The sequence below is a fragment of the Embiotoca jacksoni genome, unplaced genomic scaffold (genome assembly GCF_022577435.1).
Source record: "Embiotoca jacksoni isolate LCO1_2020_lvr unplaced genomic scaffold, fEmbJac1.0.p SCAF_62, whole genome shotgun sequence".
NCBI classification, from domain to species: Eukaryota; Metazoa; Chordata; class Actinopteri; family Embiotocidae; genus Embiotoca; species Embiotoca jacksoni.
In genome coordinates, this window is record NW_027185417.1 from 985783 (window position 1) to 1006091 (window position 20309).

Here is a 20309-nt window from a genome sequence, read left to right on the forward strand (position 1 = left end):
TTCCTTTATAGTTCACTGATGTATCTAATTTCTGCCTGTTCTCGCCTGACATCGCCACGGGAATACCCAAACAAATATATTTGCTTCTTATTGCATGCTTCAAAATGCCAAGAATTAGTCACGTTGAACTGAAAAGAAGAATGACATTTAGAATTAAATTAAAACTGGCTAACTGTCTTCGGGGACTAAGTCTTCATATTTTGAAGCCAGTGATCAGCTGTGAGAGCCAAGTGTGTGTTTGTGTAACATTGTATGTCATTCAAAGAATGTTTATTATCAGAGGAATTTCCAGCAGGAGCTGCCAGGGATGGTAATGTGGTGGTCGGGCCAGATGTTCCCAAAACCATGCAGCGTATCTCGTCATGTCTGCCTGTCTGTGTGTGTGTGTGTGTGTGTGTATCAATGTCTGTGTGTGTGTGTGTGTGTGTGTGTGTGTGTGTGTGTGTGAGTGTCTGTCTGTCTGTCTGTCTATCTGTCTGCCTGCCTGCCTGCCTGTCTGTCTGAGTTTCTGGGAAGAAAACACATCAACCAGTCAACCAAACTACGCATCCACCGTCTAATGTCCTTGTATCTCTCTATCTATCAACCACATGTTGCATAGTCCTGACGTTTCTCCCAAAGCACATGAGGCCAGACTCACTGTGAAAACTGCACGCCACTAATGTGAGATGTGGGTTTTATTGACTGTGCGGACAAAATCTGTGTGTTTTTAGCATCTGATTTACTGAAGCAGCAGCTCACAAAAACTCCTGCAGTGACTGCAGGACTGACATCCAAACACATCCTGCAAGCAAAGGAGAGCTTTGTCTGAGATCACCCGGCGTAGAAAGAAATATAACCGAGTGCGATCTTCCAAAACATTTACATGGCTGCAGTGAAACTCCAGCTAATAATAAAAAAAATTTAAAAAAAATATCACTATTACGATCTCTGGGTCAGTTATGATATTACTGATGTTTGAACTGACCTTCTTCATGGGTTCAGTGGAAGTATTTCGAGAACGCCGAAGTTTCACTTCGGTAAACGTACGCTGCAAATGTCTTATCAAAAGACAAGAAGAGTGCAGATGGAGGCGGCGGTGATTTCACAGCCACAGATCATCAGGTTCAAGTTTACTGAACACAAACCACAACTCCCTTCCGGCTGTTTGTTTGTTTTCACAGTACTCCGAGTGTTCATGCGGCATCAACTCAAGTTTCTCCTCAGAGATAAGGAAGGTTTATCTGCTCCTGTCCTGTCAGTCTTGTCTCTAGTTTGACAGTGTATTACAGAACCCAAAGAAAGGAGACCAGATTTTAGTCCCAGTAGCACGCAGTGCATGCAAGAATACCGTAAAACATGCTGCAACTGAGGGAATTTTTAATGGAAAGTGGTCAAAAAATGTCAGCAAGATGATGTAAGAGACTGGTGGACAAGTTATTTCTACTATAAGGGGGAAAATACTTGCTCTCGAGGCCAAGGGTGTACTTTTTTTTTTTTTTTTTTTTTTTTATACAAAAGAACATTACAGCTCTTGACTTTTTTTAGTTTTTATTTGAATGAATGAATAATTTAAAAAGATCATCTTCCTTTCTGCTGTCGTCTGTAGGCACAGTTTCAAGGACTGCCAAGAGTTTCCTCGACGCAATTAGTCAAAACATGTCAAGTCGAAAAATGTTCCATGATTGTACAAAGATAATTATAATGTACAACATTTGGTTCTTTAGGCGACATTATTATATATATTTATTTTCATAACTGTTTTATGTCAAACTTGGCTGCTCAGGCTCCACATTCAGATTCTGTGTGGCTGTATTTTAAAAAAACGGGAAGTCGTAACGAGCAGTGAGACGGGAGGAAAGTCTATATGGACACAGAGAATATGAGAAAATACTCTGCAGGAGTTGAGTGAAACCGGGCAGCTCGCTGTACAACAGCCGCACAGGAAACACTTCCACGTTTCCTATTCCCTCATTCACATATACACACACACACGCACACGCACGCACACACACACACACACACACACACACACATGCACACGCGCACACACGTCTTCCCTGAATATCTCTCTCTCTCTCAAACTTACTGTCAGTGGTGTCAGAGTCGTTGCTGCTCGTGGAGTATTTTCTCCTCTTCTTTTCGCTCTCCATCTGTCAGGGGGGTGGCAGGGAGGCAGGGAGGCAGGGGGAGGGTGGTGGAGAGAGAAAGGGAGGGAGGGGGCGAAAAATGACAAGTGAGAAGATGTTCACCATGAAAACACAAGTGCTAATGAAATAATGCGCTGATGGCACCAATCTGTCAGAGCCTCCAGCAGGCAGCCCGCCAGAGTAAACCAACTTGATCACCGTTACACATTAGCACTTCGGACTCGCTGGGAACTTCACAATGATACAGTTGTTCTTCACATACAGTGCGAGTCCTTGTACGAGTCGACTGCGAATTTTCGGTCTGTATTAGCGTTGCATTCACTGGGAGCTTTTGTACACTGGAGTTTTTTTTTTTTCCCCCTTTTCTTTTTTTCTTTTTCTTTTTTTTGCGGTATAATCGAGTGAAACCAACTCAACTCACAGCAAAACAAAACACACGCTTCTCTCAACCAGCTAAAATCTAGGACACTCTCTGAAGCAACAAAGCAGCTGTGTTTCTTGATGATAAAGGACATGGAAAAAGCAACTCCATCATGACGATGTCTCTTTTTAACGACATTATTTTGTTCATTTGTCACCTTTTCTTTCCAACTCTGAGATAGTCACTGGGAAAACCGTGAAAATAAGGCTGCTGCTGCACTTCAGTTTGATCCAAAAGGAATACATCTTACTGCAATGTCTATAATTTCCAGTACAGCAGACAAGCTAAAGGGACCAAAAACGGAAACATTTCTGCACAAAGCATTGTTTTGATGTTTAATTTTTTAGTTTTTCCCAAATGGTTTTCAAAGGAACAGCAGCATGAAGGTTTAGAGATTGTTGGGTTTCGACCAGTACTACCTGTATGATTGCGATATATTTACTTTTCCTTTGTATCTTATGGGCATACACTGAGACACACAATGTAAATTCCAGCCACGGTTCACGGTATTTCATTCACTGACAAAAACAAATTAAGAAGAACTCGCAAATGTGAATGTAAACATGGCAAGACTTGACACGCATAACTTTCAAAATCAGCATGAACACTGTTTTATGGAGGAAGGACACGCATTCAACATGTTTATTCGACCTCAAGGGTCGACACAATGCATTTCTCTCAATGTAAACATGACTGTTTTTACAAGAAAACCCCGCAGAACATCTTCGACTGATATTATGAGAACCCACAAATCAGAAATTGGCAAAAATTCAACCCAAAAGAACAAAGATTTTGTTGACAAAGCATCTACTGGATGATGATGACGATCTCATCTGATATGAACGACCCTCTGTCAGCGTATTAGACACAGCAGGTGCAGCCACAGCACCAGGAAGATATTCAGAGTTAAGACGGGATGTCTGTGGGGAGGGAAAGAAATTACAAACTAGCACGTCTGTTCCTGCAGTAAACTCTTGGAAAATGCAATAAATCCTCCGACTTGCTCAAACTCACACTTAAATGAACCCACAATTACACCCACTGTCCAAGTTTGACAACTAATGTGAAGCGTTGCATAGAAGATGCAATTTTAAGGAAGAACAGCAGAAAGACACTTTAATGGTTTTATTTCTGACTGAATGAGTTTCGGTTCAGGGCCGAGAGGAGAGAAGAAAAACTGAAACGAGAGGGGAGAGAGCACAGACGAGGAAGAACTCTTTAAAGAAACGAAAAGAAGACGGAGATGTTTAGGCTCAATAAATAATGGAGACTTTACAGGCGTGGGGGTCTAAGAGACAGACAAAGGAGGAACATCAGAGAAAGAGGACGGAGTGCGTCATAAATCAAACAAAGACTGTCAGTAAGAAGCGATTAAAAATCCATAAAACTAGTCTTGAAAAGGATGTTTTCAAAACACTTATTCTTTTGCAGCGAGCTAAAATAGTAACGTACACGTGAGCATTTTGACCACAGCGTAAAAAAAATGAGGGTCAGTGGAGGAGATATGTCGAGCGCCAGTCAGAGGGAAAAAGGAGGGCATGGGTCAAGAGAGTCTGAAGGAGAGAGAAATGAGGCAAAAAGAAACGGGGGCACCGAGAGTCAAGGAATCAAAAAGAGGTTTTAGCGGATTGCCAGACCGAGGCAGGAAAGCCAAAAGAGGAGGTGCGTTACAACCTTCAGCGCAGTGATTTATGTGGCAGTAAAACTGGGCTATTCCCTCTTATACGGGGCTCTTCCTGTACCCCAGCCTCCCCGCCTGCCCCGCACACTTAACCACTCTGACATTCATGCTGACAGAAAAACACGGCGCTTCTCAGCTGCCGCCGACTATTTCCATTCCAGAGCCTTGCCATTTCTCTCACTCCCTCTCTTCCTCCCCTTCCCCGTCCTCCTCGCCGTACAACAACAGGGACACGGGGAGTCTGCGGAGCAGGGTTAAGTACATTATTGACTTCCTTGGCCTCTCTCGCTTTTCTCTCCGTCTTCTCCACCTCTTCCCCATCTGTCTAGCTCTACCTCGCCTTTGAGGAGAGTTGTTAAGTACATCGCTGACTTCCTCCAGCTACGTCTGTCTGACTCGGAGTCTTGCACGCTTGGATCCATCTCAGGGTTTCCCCTCGCCTATTAAACTCTCAGGCGACCCACTTAAACCACACTCAGCCCACCAATGGTTTTTTTGGGGGGTTTTTTGACCAGTTAAATGGAAAATTTGAACACTAAGAAAAAAAATTGACATTAAATAGATTTTTTTTTTTCAGGGTCTATTTGTTACATTAATCTGCTAAATGAGTCACTTTGAAAGTGTTTTGAAGTGTTTACAACGAGAGATATCTTTTGACTTGGGCTGTTGCGAACATTAAACTTTAGTCGACGATTAATTGTCATACAAATAATTGCAATTATAACTTAATAGTTACACAATTGGTGGCGCTAATTATCGACTCGCGCCATTAAACCGTAGAAGAAAGATGCGCAACGAAATAATGTCGTCAAAAAAGCGCCAGTCAAACCTCAAAAGGTGGAAGAGGACATCTTTTTCTGCAGCTTGAGGTTTGATTGGCGCTCTTTCAGTGATGTAATTTCGATGCGCTACTTTCTTCTTCTATGGTTTAAGTGGCGATCAGTGCCACTAACCGTTTAACTTCTCACATTAGAATAGGCTTATCTGATAAGACGTGAAATCAACATAAAAAAGACGATGAAGTCATTCATCGTTATTTGTCTGACAATTAATCGTCCACTAAAATGTTATGATCGTGAAGTGTAAAGAATCTCAATCTCGCTCGGAGTTTCTGTTATTATTGTTTACAATCTAAAGAACTGATAGTTATTCTTTAGTTCATGTTAATAATTAATATTTTTCAATTCTTTGTCTTATCTAAGAAATACCCTAAAATATTGTGATGATAAAAAAAAAAATCTTATTCGTAAACCTACACACGCTGACAGGAAAACACGCACACAAACAGCTCTGAAACAGGTGAGGGCACACCTGGCCCTCAAATGTTAATATACATCGCTTTAAATAGAGCGAATAAGGTTCAAGTGCTTTTGAAAGGGACTGAAAACATAAATTCATTTACTTTAGTTTCAAAAACACCGCACTGGGCGAAAATAATTATCCTAAGTGAATCATTCACCACCTCTTTAGAGTCAATCAAAGCCTCAAGGTAGCAGCTGCTACTTGAAAACTGCATAACTGTAAATTAAGCGTTTATGTCAATTATTGCACGACACATTTTTGCTTTTAACAGATGGTTGACACGTCGGTGTGGAATAAAGACGAACAGTCATTTAACCAGACTCCAGGAAAACTTTTTAACAAATCGAGCTTGTGGCTGCATCCTGACAATATGGAGTTTGTCTGCTTATAATGCTAACAAGCCGTTAATTGGTGAAGCGAGAACATTCAGAAAGTGTTGTGTGTACACGATCTACACTGACTGTGTTTTGACACAGCAGCGGCCGGCGAGTCGCGTTGATTTTAGTCGATTGCGTGTCCCGGTTTTGGTTCCGCTTTCGGTGTTTTAGTCCCAAAAGCTGTTTTAGTTACAATAATACTACATCTAAGCAGTAGCCAAATGCTTGTACACTTCTTTCAGATGGGAAAATTGGACTGAATTATAAAGATTTCCAATCACTGCATCATCACGACATCATCAGCCACAATGTTGTTTAATCCACCGTCGTATCGTCGGGTTTCCGATCAGATCGAGTCAAAACCGACGGGCGACGTCACTGCTGGTTGCCGCTCGCTGCTAACCAATTAACTTTTATAAAATATCACCAGACAAAAGGTTCAGTGACACGGTAACATAGAGCAATCCGCGGGGCTGAACCTGTGATCGTAAGCTTACAAAACCATCTCTTTAACTTTTTGTCCTGGTGGCAGCCCAGCATTTCTGAAAGCATATGTAAGGGGGGTGGGGGAGAACCGGTGGCCCTTTAAAGTGAAAGACCTGACGGTAATTGGAAATGTCACTGTATCTCCTTAAAATCCCACATCCCTCCTTTTTTTTTTTTTTTTTTCCAGAGCAGCATGACCTGAGGCACATGGCAGACGAACAGCTCTGCACCTGCCAAGAGCGGCCTCCAAGTTCATTTTCTCCATTTTTCCTTCACCCCGTCTCGCTTCTTCTTTTTCTACACCCGATACCCTTCTTTTCTTTGCACTCAGTAGCTCATCCTGACTTCCCCATGTCGACTGTATGTCTTTCTGTCCCTCTTTTTCTCTCCTGCAGTACACACAACCATGTCTTCAATCAGTGCAGTGAAGCACAGCCCAGACTGTAGATTGAGATATTTTGTGCTCTCCAGAGAGATGGAGTGGGTGAAGGAGGGGAAAAAAAGAAAAGAAAGAAAAGGGAGACGGAAAAGACCCACAAATGTACAGCTTAATCTCAATCAGTGCAGTGAACCAGAGTCCAGGTCTGCACTCGGTTACTTCCTGAACAGAGTAGCAAAAAGAAAGACAGAAACGGAGAGTGTGTGACAGTCTGCCGTCTTGCCAAACGGCTACAACAGATGGTACAGCATGCTTTTATCTCAAGAGCCAGCATGCTTTAAATCACTTTTATATAACTGAATCCATTTTGCATTTGACTTTTGACTTTGATGTTGCTGCTTACTGAGAGTGTTGACTATAATGGCATTTCTACTTAAAAGCAGTTTGTTAAATCTTTTACCTTTGCCATTTAAAAGGCTCAATGAGGGGTGAGTCCTCTCTAAAAAAAGAATCCTATAATGGACAGGAAATGGTGCGTTTTACTTTTCCTACAGCAGCTGACTTCATTCAAGAAGAAATGTCCCATTCAGACAATAACAACAATGGCTATTACAGCAGTAGTTTCCAATCCTCTAATATGTCACCTGCTCAATACAGTGATTCTGTTCAAAGAACATCCTACATAAAATATGTGTGCAAACATAACCACCTGCTACCATTATAAACAACCTCATATTTACAACATTTGGTAATAAATCACTGATTCATTACTTATCATAGATCTCCGCCGAATGTTACTTTTGCTTTGCTGGTACGGGTTTGTTTATTTTACTGCATAATAAAGCCATACGCTTTATGTTGTACTACATTGTATGATAATTCACTGCCAAATTGTATAATCGTGATATATATTTTGATTATACTGTGTTGTTGCATCAGTTTACAATGTAATGTGATATTGCAATTAATTGACAAAAAAATTATTCAGCAAAAATTGCGATAATATTTTCTTAATTTAAGTATTTGCCATTTCTGAGGGTCTGTTTGGATTATAGTTGGTTGACTGGACAAAGGGAGCAATTTTCGAGCACTGCAAACACAAACGTTGATATTTTTCCAATATCATAAAGACAACAATTGATGGATTAAAGTGGGGAAACAATAGGCGGATTAGTTGATAATGAAATCGATTGTTAGCCAAAGCCCAAATCACACACATAAAATAAGAGGTGCTGTGTAACAGTGCAGCATTGTGTCTGTATGTGTATTTATTATACTGTTGGTTTGTGTTGCATTACGATCCGATCCTGTAACAGCACTGTAAACCTGCACTTTGTCAGAGTTGAAGCAGGACAATAGCCGGAGGCAACAAGCTGTCAGAGTCAATGAAGCTACGTTGTACGAGGAGGAGAACACTATCAAACAGAATGAAATACAACCATACCGTGTACTAATGTGACTTTAGTGTGGCTGAGCATTTCTCACAAATAAATAATAGGTCTCTAAACTCGAAATTAAGTTTGAAAACGACCACGGAGAAGGGACGAGGAATCAACAGTTCGAGATCAATAAAAGGAGTGAGATGACAGAGATCATCAGTCAAAGTATATAAAAAAAAAAAAAGCCTGATATTCCAAAAGATGGAGGAAAACAGAAAGATGAGTCACAGTGGGGGGGGGGGGGAATCAAGACAGTGAGACTAAAAGAACAAGCCAGAGAAAGACAGCAGGAAAAAAACTATGACATAGCTGCAACTACTACAGTACTCTATATACACTGTATATATATATATAAGTATATGATGACAAATTGGAAAAATAAGCTGAAGCAAGCAAATGCATTACACAACTTTACCCTCCCCACAACCTGCTGTAATCACCATGCTATATTAAACAGAACCAGCTTTGCTAATGAGCTCATTAATTTAAATAATAAGCTAATGTAAATATGAACTCTGTCTCTTTAAGCAACTAAGGGAAAGAGTCTTAACAAAATGAGTTGTTGTTTTTTTTCCTCTGTTAGTCAGAAGATTTAATAAGGGCAACCTGTAGTGCAAATATAAGACGTGTCTGAGGTCATGTACTGATCTCTGTGTTTACACACCACCGTGGGGACAGAATGGCCGCCGAATGTGATCGAGGTGGTAGGGTATAAAAATAGAGAATCAAGCACGCGCCAATAGAGTATCTGTAAATAAATACTTGCATCAGCGAAGACGCAAGCATGTTCAAACCCTCACACAGTCTGTAACTGTTGGCATGCTGTCTTCGGTACTGTGGCCAAACTAGCGGTACAGTAGAGTGATGTGTGACGGGGCTGTGGGGCTCACATCTGTCAGAGGAATGAACAGTAGCCCGGCAATTCAGTGTGCGCACACGCACACACACACATAACAGAAACAGTATAATTGATCCAAGGCTAATCATCCCTCTGATGAAAGTAAAGGCATAGCTATCAGCCGATGAATGCGTCCCCTCTTAGTGTTCAAAGACCGGTCTGGTCTGCTTTAGTTTAATACAGATTACATGTCATCTGTGATCTAGGGTAGTCCATATTACGCCAGCAGTCCATTAACAGGACTATGTTTTCAATTACTCTGGCTGATTGCATTCCTAGTGAAGTTAAAGCGAGGTGGGGCTTCGCTAGGGATTGCATAAAACTCGAGGCAGGAATAGGAACGATAAAAGGGAAAAACTGTCCCACCTTAATAGGTGCGACAATACTGGCAGCAGAGTAACGGAGATCTCGATCAAATCAAGCCTGTACATGCCCATGAGAGTCCTTTAAAAAGTTATAATCAGGACTCACAAGTGTGGGGCTGTAAGAGTTTTAATCGTTTGAATGACTTTTATTGATTGTGACAATCAGACCCGATAATAACTGAATTCAAACCGTAGCCCTGCTGTATCATGTCCAAACCCAAACAAAGACTCGCCTGATTAGCTGGATCTGACTAATCAGACTTTACTTAATTCATAAAGCCTGATGTCATGGTCGTGTTTGCCATCACTCTGCCCAATCCGTAGTGTCCCACTGACATAACGTTCCCTCAACAAGAGGCTGTGATGGCGGTGGCAGAGAGAAAATACTGCAAAAGCTTTGACAAAAATGAAAAGAAATATGAACACTATATATCAACCTTCCACAAATTCTACATTTACATCAATATTATTTGTGCCCGTTTCCAGCCATCGTATGTCAGTGGATTCACAAATTAGAGATGAGATGGCTGAAACTGAGCTCAGTAGACGCCATCGCTGGCACCAGACGCATACAGTATATAATACTGTATATTCTATTGGGTTTAGACAGCAACCTCTGGCTCTCATTTGAATGCTGTCTGCTGGTGAAAGCCAAATTTTCTCTCTATAGTTTTGTGTCAGCCCAAAACATTTACAGTGAGAAGGTTGACTAATGCATGCTGGGAAAGCCAAGTCGCCTGGGGAGCTAATTAATTGGCTGACTATGACACTGCCGAGAGCTCTATGTCTGACTGAGTGTTTAAAGGGGACTGTGCTCTGAAATGTGCAACAGATCGGGTCTGAGAAAGCAGCTATATGTGGACGCCAAGCTGCAGGTGGAAAAGAAAATCATGCGTCAGCTATTTCACCAGGGCACAGGCTCTGTAACACACCCTTGTGCTAATAAAGTAGGGTAAGCCTCAGCATAGGAACCAAGTATGTCTGCTGAGGGAGAAAGTCAGGGGAGAACAGCTGTTACTGCTCAAAGATAAATAGTGTACACTCGATATGTGACGGTTTCAGGGCTTGTTTATAGTCCCAGAAAGTTTATAGCAGCTTATTCACACATTATTCACATAAACAAAGCCTTAATTTCAGCTCTTGATAAACCCAGCAACAAAGTAATTAGCATTTCTCATAAAAAAAAAAAATAAAGGTCAGGGTTTAGTTAACTGTCCTGAGTTTCCATTTCCTACCTGTAAACCAATTAAAGTCGGATATATCCATCAAGCCATCCATTTTCCACCACTTAACCGGGGGTCGGGTCACGGTCGCAGCAGGTTGAGTAAGATAGCCCAGATGTTCCTCTCCCCGGCAACGTTTTCCACATCCTACTGGGGGATCCTAAGGCATTCCCTGGCCAGATGACACGTAAACCCTCCAGTGGGTTCTGGGTCTAACCCCGTGGTCTCCGACCAGCGCCCAGAAAACCTCTAATGAAAAGGTGCCCCAGGAAGCATCCTAAATCAGATGCCCGAACCACCTCAGCTGGCTCCTTTTAACGCGAAGGAGAAGTGCCTCTACTCCAAAAGCTCTCCAGCCTACCTCTGAGGCCGAACCCAGCCAGCCCGCAAAGGAAACTCTTTTCTATCAATCGTATACGCGATCTCATTCTTTCGGTCGCTACCTAAGGCTCGAGACCGTGAGCATCGGCCGGTAAATCGAAAGCTTCACCTTCGGGTTGATGACCTGTTCAGGCAAGAAGATTCGCTGACTTCCACCACGTGTGCGAGCGCAGACTTTAAACATTTTTCCACCGAGTAGCTTTTGGAAGTGGAACATTTTCAGAGCCCCGGAAGCTGCGAGTGAGGTGCCGATATTGAACAATTTGATTTCGGAATGACGTAAGTTTGACACAAGCAAAGCTAATGCTGACATTGTTCATACCGCATGTATGCATTCTGTAGAGTATCACGACGAACACTTCAATCACTTCACATTATATCGCATCGTAAGGAGGACGGAGTCAGCTCTAGTACTGCAGCTGCTGAAGCATCGTCGGGGCCATTATAAAGTGAGCAGATGCCACTATAGATGAAAATGGGAAATAAAGTGTCATAAAAAAAAAAGCACTCTTTATTTTAGAACATCTTGACAGCAGCAAAAGGTCCACCTTGAGCAACCATAAATGCGTGGCAAAGTATTGCACTTAAGCCAAATCGCACCTTTCAATCAAACTGAGTGCGACTGAGGCATCTTTTTTTTATTTTATTTTTTTATCTCTTTTCGAGTTTCAGTGAATTTTGTCACTTCCTTTGTAAATTATGCCATTTGTTGTGACATTTGCTCTGAACAAACAAAAAAGTCACTGATGTTTAGACAATGCTTCGCAGTAAAGCTCTACCAAGTATGTGTTGCAACTGGTGCGGCAACAGACAAGGATCTTCTTTGCCGAGTGGTTTTCTGATTAATCCATTCGTCATTTGATCTATAAAACCCAAAAAGGTATTTCATTCACAATGATATAAAACCCAGAAAAGCAGACACTGCTCACATTCAAAAACCTGGAATAAATGAGTGATGGCCGTTTTTTTTGCTTTATGAATAATTTGATCAGTTATTAAAATGGTTTCAGCACCAAAATGGCCGTGATAACGCACTGTGAAACAGACACATTTGTACAAACATGTCAAAGATGAATCCAGTTCATAATTTGGTTATTTCTGAATGAATGAGACAGGATGTTTGCTGGACTTGGTCTGTCTCTCCGTCCTCTAGCCCGCAGATCTGTCTGACTGCCTGTGTCCCATTTATCATTCAGTCCGTCCGTCTGTCTGCCTGTGAGCTTGCCATCTGTCTTTCTGTCTGTCTGACTACTTGACTCTTTGCTTCTCTGCCCGTCTCCCCATTTGCCCGCCATCTGTTTGTCTGTCTGCAAGTATGTCACTTCTCTGCTTGGCTTTCTGTCCGTCTTGCCGTCTCACCCAGCTCCCTCATGACGGTGCATTTACTTCCAGCAGAAAACTCAGCAGTCGACGGTTGGTGTCTTTTTTAGCGCTTTGCGGCACTTAAGGTCAACACAACATCGGTTACCGTGATGGTGATCTATTATTAAGAGACTGTAGCTGCAGAAGCCCAGCGGGCTACACACTCTCGCGCACTCGCACACATATACGTACACGGTCCTCTCTCTCGATGAGTAGGCAGTCTGGCAGATCCATCAACAATAAACACATATTAAGTCACTGCTGGAACATCTGGACCCACAACGCCAAGAGAGACTTTTTTTTGTTTTTTATCTCTAAAGCACAACGAGCATATAAAAAAAAAAGAACAGTGGTGCAGATGATAAAGGTGCTCTGGAGATACAAAGCTTTGCTTGTATACTAAAAAAGACACACACACACATCAACAACAATAATATGTGGAGGTGAAACTGTTTGGCAATCAGCACACACACACACACACACACACACACACACACACACACACACACACACACAGTTGGCCAGTGCTCAGCGCTCCAGAGGTGCCAGAGGTCAGTCAGTTTGATAAAGAATCCTTGCATATAAATTGCTTCATAACAAGCCATCTCTCTGAGGCAGTGGTGTGTGTGCGTGCGTGTGTGTGCGTGTGTGTGTGTGTGTGTGTGTGTGTGTGTGTGTGTGTTTGTGCATCCAGGGTGGTGATTTGTGTATTAGTGCATTTAATATGTGTGTTTATTTGTGTGCCTGTGTGTGCGTCACTTCCTTTTTCTATGATCCTAGTGTTGTGTGTGGGTTGATTGAACAAAGCAAGACCTGCTAGCCTGGGGAACAAAAAGCCTACAAAAATTAAATTCTTAACAGCCTTTGGCAACAACCAAACCAGGGAAATACAGAGCTGCTTTTGCTTCATTAATTTCGCTTTCCTTTCTTACATCACGCACTTTTCTACCTTCACCCTCACAAGTCACCTCTTGCTACAATAATATCCTAAATATTCAACCCAGTATCGAATCAAAGGGTGAAATAGACACGGTGGTCAACCACAGCAAAACGTGAGATAGCCACGTTTTGTTGTAGTTGACCGCCATGTCTGTTTCCCGTTTTGCCGGGATAGCGGGTTGAAATATTCTCTCTTTTGTTGCTACCCTCAAACATCATCTAATCATTCATTTTCTTTCTCCACCTCTCCTTCAATCACTCTTCGCCTGACCCTGTCTCTCACCTTCCTTCCTCTCTTCAACCCCTGGTTGTTCTCATCTCAGCAACACTGAATATTTCCCTTCCTTCGTGGGGGCAAAAAAAAAATGACAGGCAAGATAAGATGCGATGGACAGGAATCAATGAATGAATTGTGCGTGTGCGTGGGTGTGCGTGTGTGTTCATGTGTGTGTGCGCGCGCGCTGGGCACCACTTGCTTGTGCAGTGCCAATGCTGACAGCAACAGCAACAGCCAGAGGGCATGCAGGGAAGACTGCAACACGTACACACATGTCCAAGTCTATTTTCACTCTCCCCTTCCCATCTCCCATCCACACACACACACACACACACACACACACACACACACACACACACACACACACACACACCCCCCACCCCCACACACAAAGCTATTTTTGGATAGAGTCACCGGAGAAAAGGTGGGCAAAAGAAATTGGTTCACACCGACGAGTTTGACAGGTATAGAGAGAACGAGCACCCAAAGAAAAGAATCACAAAGATTCTTAAAGCGAGGTTGAGAGACCGGGGAGAGAAAGAGAGAGACAGAGATGGAAAAATAGGGCAACTGTTATGAATGAGCTGAAATGTCACGGTGTGTGTGTGTGTGTGTGTGTGTGTGTGTGTGTGTGTGTGTGTGTGTGTGTGTGTGTGTGTGTGTGTGTGTGTGTGTGTGATGTCGGGTATCAAGTATTTACCTCAACATCAAACACACGTGCACACGCACGCACGCAGAGTAAAGATGCATGGGCTTGCCAATAAAAATAAAAAAAAACACATTTGACACACATCACACACATCAAACATCCTCATCAGGGCCACGCTAACAGGTGTGCAAGAGAGGAGACAGCAACCTACTCATATCCAGACATGAAAGGTAGAAAAAAATACACACACACACACACACACACACACACACACTTCTCTTGTGCAGGAACAGAATAGGCAGCGATCCATCTTTCAACACTGACATTTCTTGTGTTGTTTAGATGAAGCTTTTCTTGAAGGTTTTGGGGACAAGATTACCGCGAAGTTCTCCAATTTGCACGTTTTGGTGTCAGATAAATCACGGATTGAAAATTCTCTGTGCTCACGTAACTAAAATACAAATAATCTGGTGAATCCCGTGGTATTTTCACACAGGAAGAAATATCTGGACGCTATTCTGATTTATTAAAGAGGCATATTTTTACATTTATTCAGCTCTCGCGCAACGTTAAGTTGTAAATGTGTGAATATCAAAGGCTCGGTATCGTTCAAAATTGTTCGATACCAGTAATGGTTCCTGAATGATACTTTTTTTTTTCTTTCGACACCAACTTTATGAAATCCATTTTTAACATAAAGAAAATTACTCTACAAATTATGCTACAAATCTCCTATTTTTCAGCTGCTCTGCATTTTTACACTCTCAAAGCGGTTTCATAACATTATTGTCATCTGGCCAGATAAAATTAAGCCACAGTCTTTGATATTTTTTACACCTATATGATGTACATGTCTGGGCATAATGTGTTTTTCCTGCGTGCCTCTACTACGTGTAACGTTAGACAGCCAGTCACCAGCATTATCAGATCTTGGTGTGCATGCTTATTGCAGTGTTTCCCACAGGTTCAGATTTGACTTGTGTGTGACCGATGTGCATGCAGAGACTCATGTAGTTTAGGGAAGCAAATTTTGTCACCGAAACTGTTTTCTGTATTCCTGTAATTTACCGATGTGTTCCCTAAACGCCACACACGTTGTCCGATTTTCAAATTTACTGATGTTCCCCAAGTGCCTCACGTGCAGGCTATCGGTAGATTCTACAATTTACTGGTGTTCCCTAAACGCCTCACATGCAGGCTATCGGTAACAGATAGCTAAGCCGCTGCACACAGAGAAGACTCGCCACAACGAGTTACAGCAGAGTGCACAACTCAGACAGGTGCGTGGACAAAATTGAGTTTGAAAAGAGTGAAATAAGTAAGATCTACCCACGTTGAAACTTTTAGCTCGCTGGCACGCCATCATCAGGTCAAAATATTCATTTGTGCAGTACTTCGCGAACAAGTGAGTGCAAAACGCTTGCAACGCAGCAACAGCTGCCTCAGAGAACTGCCAGCATGGCCGTGCAGTGTCACGGCTCGTCGTCACCAAAAAGGCATTTCAGCCGTGTTTTTCATTCATCCATCTCGCGCATGTCTGACGGCGCAGACACGCTTCTGCTTCAAATCAATACAGCCGTCTGTACGGACGCTGTAACGGCTCATGCTTCATTCGCTTCGGTGACCTAAACTCAATAATGTGACCAAACACATCCTGTGCAGACACTGAGAGAGAAGCAGACTTTCATCCTCCGGGAGATGGAGATGAAGTCAGTCCTCTTGTCTTCATGTTGTCGTTGCCTCCCTCCCTCTGCGATTCTCTCTTTTACAATTTACAACTGTATGGATTATCCCATTGTACACGTGACATCTATTGCACGTCTATCCTGGATCAGGGATCCCTCTTTTGTTGCTCTTCCCGAGGTTCGGCCATTTTTAGAAGGTTTTTCGTGAAGTTTTCCCTTATGTAATTCCTTGGTCTGAGAACAGAGGGTGTTGTAGAGATGTATAAAGTCCCTTAAGCCAAATTTGTGACTTGTGATACTCTGCTATGTAAATTAAATTAAAGTAATCTAACTTGATAAAAAAAAAAGCTTCTGCTCAGCTAACATGCTGCTTTTAACGCTACTAAAATTATGTGAAATGTTCCTGGAGCTCCTGGAGATAATTCAGAATATTTGAGATAAAAAATAAATAAATAATTTTTTTTTAAAAAAGAGTCCTATATCTTAATGGAAAGTTGAATAAAGGCGAACACTCGTGGAGGACCCTCGATCGAATACATTTCCTAACGCGAGTTGCTGCACACCGGAACCCACTGACACGGTTGGAGCTGTAACACCATGGGGGGGGGGAATAAACCTGAAGCGAACAGACAAAAGAACGCAGCACACAGCTGTGCTTAACTTCAACGCTGTGCTCACGCCCTCGCTCAGTAACGCACACACACACACACACACACACACACACACACCATCTCCACACACACACACATACCATCTCCTGACTGACTCGAAGGCTCCGAGCCACTCAAGAGCAGTCATGAGTCACTATGATGCTGATATCACCATCACCGTTCCCATCAGCACTCTCCCTCGTGTTCCCCCACGCTGAGCACTCCGCGGGGATCCGCTGGATGGAAGGAAGCTCGCTCCGAATGTCAAATAGAGAAAACCGTTGTCTCCGTAAAGTGAATTTTTTTGTTTTGTTTTTGTTTTTTGGGGTGTTATTGCTCTCAGGGGAGTAAAGTCTCCCTAAGTAAAGTGTAAAATAACAGAGAAACAAAAACAACAAAAAAAGCCCCCCCCCTGCCAGCAGCATAGTTTAAATGAGGAACGCTAACGATGCTTGGAACCTGGGTCGGTCCTGAGGGGGAAAGACTTTAGAGATTATCCTCAAATTAAACAATTTACACATTTCACCAAAGAGGTGGTGGATTTTCAAATGCTGGTGGTTTATTAGTACCCGTTTTAAGCTGTATTGAATCTTTTTCTTTATACCTCCTCCGACAGGACAGACCGGGGTATATATCCTCAGTGATTTCTGCTAAATATAATATATCCAAATAGCTTTTATTTTGGTGCCACTTATGTTGACATTTCACTGGGGATGCCTCGAGTCTTGCCTTTGTTCAGGCACTTCTATGTTTTAATAAGAGGCAAGTTAGGGTGCTGACTATTTGGCTATCACTGCATGCAAATGTTGACCTAGTTACAAGTGGTTTTACTTTTTAGTTGCTCTTTCATCACACATATTTTATAGAGACAAGTGTGGAATTTGAAACCAAATTTTCAAGTGTCATCATTACGTTTATGTATTTTTTTCTATTCGACTTTATTGCATCTTTACATCTGGCTATGACAGGAGTCATCTCCTCCCGAGTCTGTTAGCAATAGATATAAACACTTTAGATTCAAACGACACGTAATACAAACTAGTTGGCTTCACGCAAACTACTGCCTTAAGTAGCCTCCTTGTGACTTTGAGAGAAATCCTAAAATGACAATTATTTTTGCAGTGGTTGGCTCTCAATATTAATGCTTTACCCTCATGCTAACCATCAAGAATTAGGATTAGGTCCTTGGGGGATTTGTTTTAAAAAAAACTAAAAAAAACTAGTGTCAGCAACTTTAGGAAGAAGTTAAGGAAAACAAGGAAGGATGAGTGAAAGAAGTATAATACAGTTGATTAATAAGGAGTGAAAGGTATGAAGGAAAAAAAAAAAAAAACGTTGTGCCCTACACATACAGTACACTATATGCTGGTACACCATATGTACACACACGTATGCACGGCAACCGGAGAGGTGTCGGGCCAAACAAACGAGCCACAGAAATCAAATAGATTTCTTTTATCACCTTGCTGGCTCCAGCCACCAGAACATTAACACAATATTTATTGATGCTGCCACTGCTCCTGCTGCTGCCGCTGCATTACGGGAGCAGGAAGGAGGGAGCGGCAAACAGAAGGATAGGAGGGAGAGAGAAAGAAAGGAGGAAGAAATGAGTAAAAAAGAGGGAAGAGGCTGAGGTCCAAATAATTTTCTAACCAAGCCTCCCGCTCCATCTCCCGAAATATGCTGACAAACAATGAAGGAGGTGAGTCGGAGCCAGGGAGGTTGGGGCTCTGCCAAAAATAAAAATAAAAATAAAAAAACAACAGAAGAGGAGAGAGAGGGGGAAAAAAAGGGGGGGGGAGGACAGGTGGGAGGAGGTGGAGGAGACAAACACAGAGGGAGATGGAGGACTTCCATCTCCACTGCCATCAGGAGTTCATTAGCTTCTGGAAGGGAGTGAAGATGGGATGAAAGGGACGGGGGAGAATGGAGGAAGACCACGCTGCCCTTCACTCCCACTAACCCAACCACCTCCTCGCTGTTTATCAACCTGCCCCTCCCCTCCCTCACCCCTCCTGTCATCTTTCATCTCGCATTCCCTCTGTCTCCTCCTCTCCCGTCTCTGCTGGCCTCACCCTCCTTGCCTCCTCTTCATCCCGCTCTTCAACTCATCACCATCACTTCGTTCCTTTCCACAAAATCCCTTCACTCCATTTCAAACTCTATTCCTTACACCTTGCCGACCCCTTCTCGATTTCACCTCTCCTGGCTTCTTGTAATCATTTTTGATATATCTGATTGTTCTAAATATGAATTTACAAAAATATACATTGAACGCAAAGAAAATATTCAAGGATGGAGCAGTGAATAAGTCTTATATCCCTCCTGGATCACCGGGTGTTCAAACAGCAAGAGTAAGGTCTGACATATTGTTTACTCTCTCTATATACACACACACACACACACACACACACACACACACACACACACACTCTCCTGAAACTCATCCCATCAGGAGCTCAGGCAGCATCCGTCAGCCTGTCCATCACCCCGCTTACAACTTTCAGACTTTTTTTTCCTTTTTTTTTTTCTTTTTTTTCTGGAAATAAGAGTAGGAGGTAGCGAGCTGCCACAGAGAGCGCGGTCCAACAATCAGGAAGAGGTTGGAATCTATAATAACACACTTTCATGCTTCTCGCGTATTAACTATACCTTCTATATCCTACAGCTTTCTGCGAATGTAATTGTTTTATTTAGTTAAGAATGCCAAATGACAACGCCAGCGCTAGTTTAGACTTCTGTAGAAGTCAATTTAGTTTGTATTTTATGTCATAAATAAAGCACTTTGTATTGCTTTGTTGGTGAAGGCTGCTACACCAGCAGCTTGCCCTCCCTACACAGCCTGATGTCACAACTCTTCAAGGGGCTTCCTCCCATCATTCACGCATGTCAGGTTAATTGGTGACTCTTAATTGCCCGTAGGGCTGAATGAGAGCGTGAATGGCCAGAGTGAAGCCTGCCCTCGCCCAAAGTCAGCTGAGATAGGATGGACGGATGGGCGGGCGGGCGGGCTTTACAATCTGGACAGCAACACCCTTTATCTTTACACCCGTCCAGATCATCATGACATCAACAAGACGACCAAACATAAACTTTTCCATTCTCATGAATTGTACAGTATTAGCTCTCCAACAGTTGCTGTTTTCCCCAACAGGAATCACAACTGGGCTCGAACATATAGTTTGGAAACCAAGACACACAGCTAACCTACTGCAAAACAAATGAAGCGAACAGCCTTCTCTCTTACAGGAAAATATCCCCTCTGTTCCATTTCCACTTAATCCTTTCCGAAAAACCATCTGTTCTTAAAAGGTCCTGCTTACAGAAAATTTTTACTTTGCCAGTCATGACTTGGATGTTTGTTGTCGTTGTTTGCTTCATGCACAAACAAAGTAGATCCTGTTGTTGGTTAAGTAAGAAGACCTTTGGTAAAAAAAAAGAAAAAAAAAAAAAAGATATCCTCAAAATCCTCACATTGAAGAAGCTAAAACAGAATAACTTGAATACTTGTACATTACAGACCTACTGTATCGTCTTAACATTTTAAATCTACAGAACCCTGCAGCAGGACTGCTGCGGTTAACGTCACATTGACTGGGAGGACATAAAATATGAAAAATAGGAACCAAAACATAAGCCGATACGTAACGATATGCCTGTCAAACT

The 20309-nt window shown here is 42.4% G+C and overlaps 1 protein-coding gene across 1 annotated transcript in view; it reads right to left on the reverse strand.

Annotated features, from left to right (window-relative positions):
• jade2 (jade family PHD finger 2) overlaps nucleotides 1-20309 on the reverse strand; it is a 171852-nt gene that overhangs the window by 146602 nt on the left and 4941 nt on the right. The window contains 1 exon segment of the mRNA XM_069174872.1: nucleotides 2069-2132. Within this exon segment, the coding sequence (XP_069030973.1) occupies nucleotides 2069-2132 (64 nt within the window).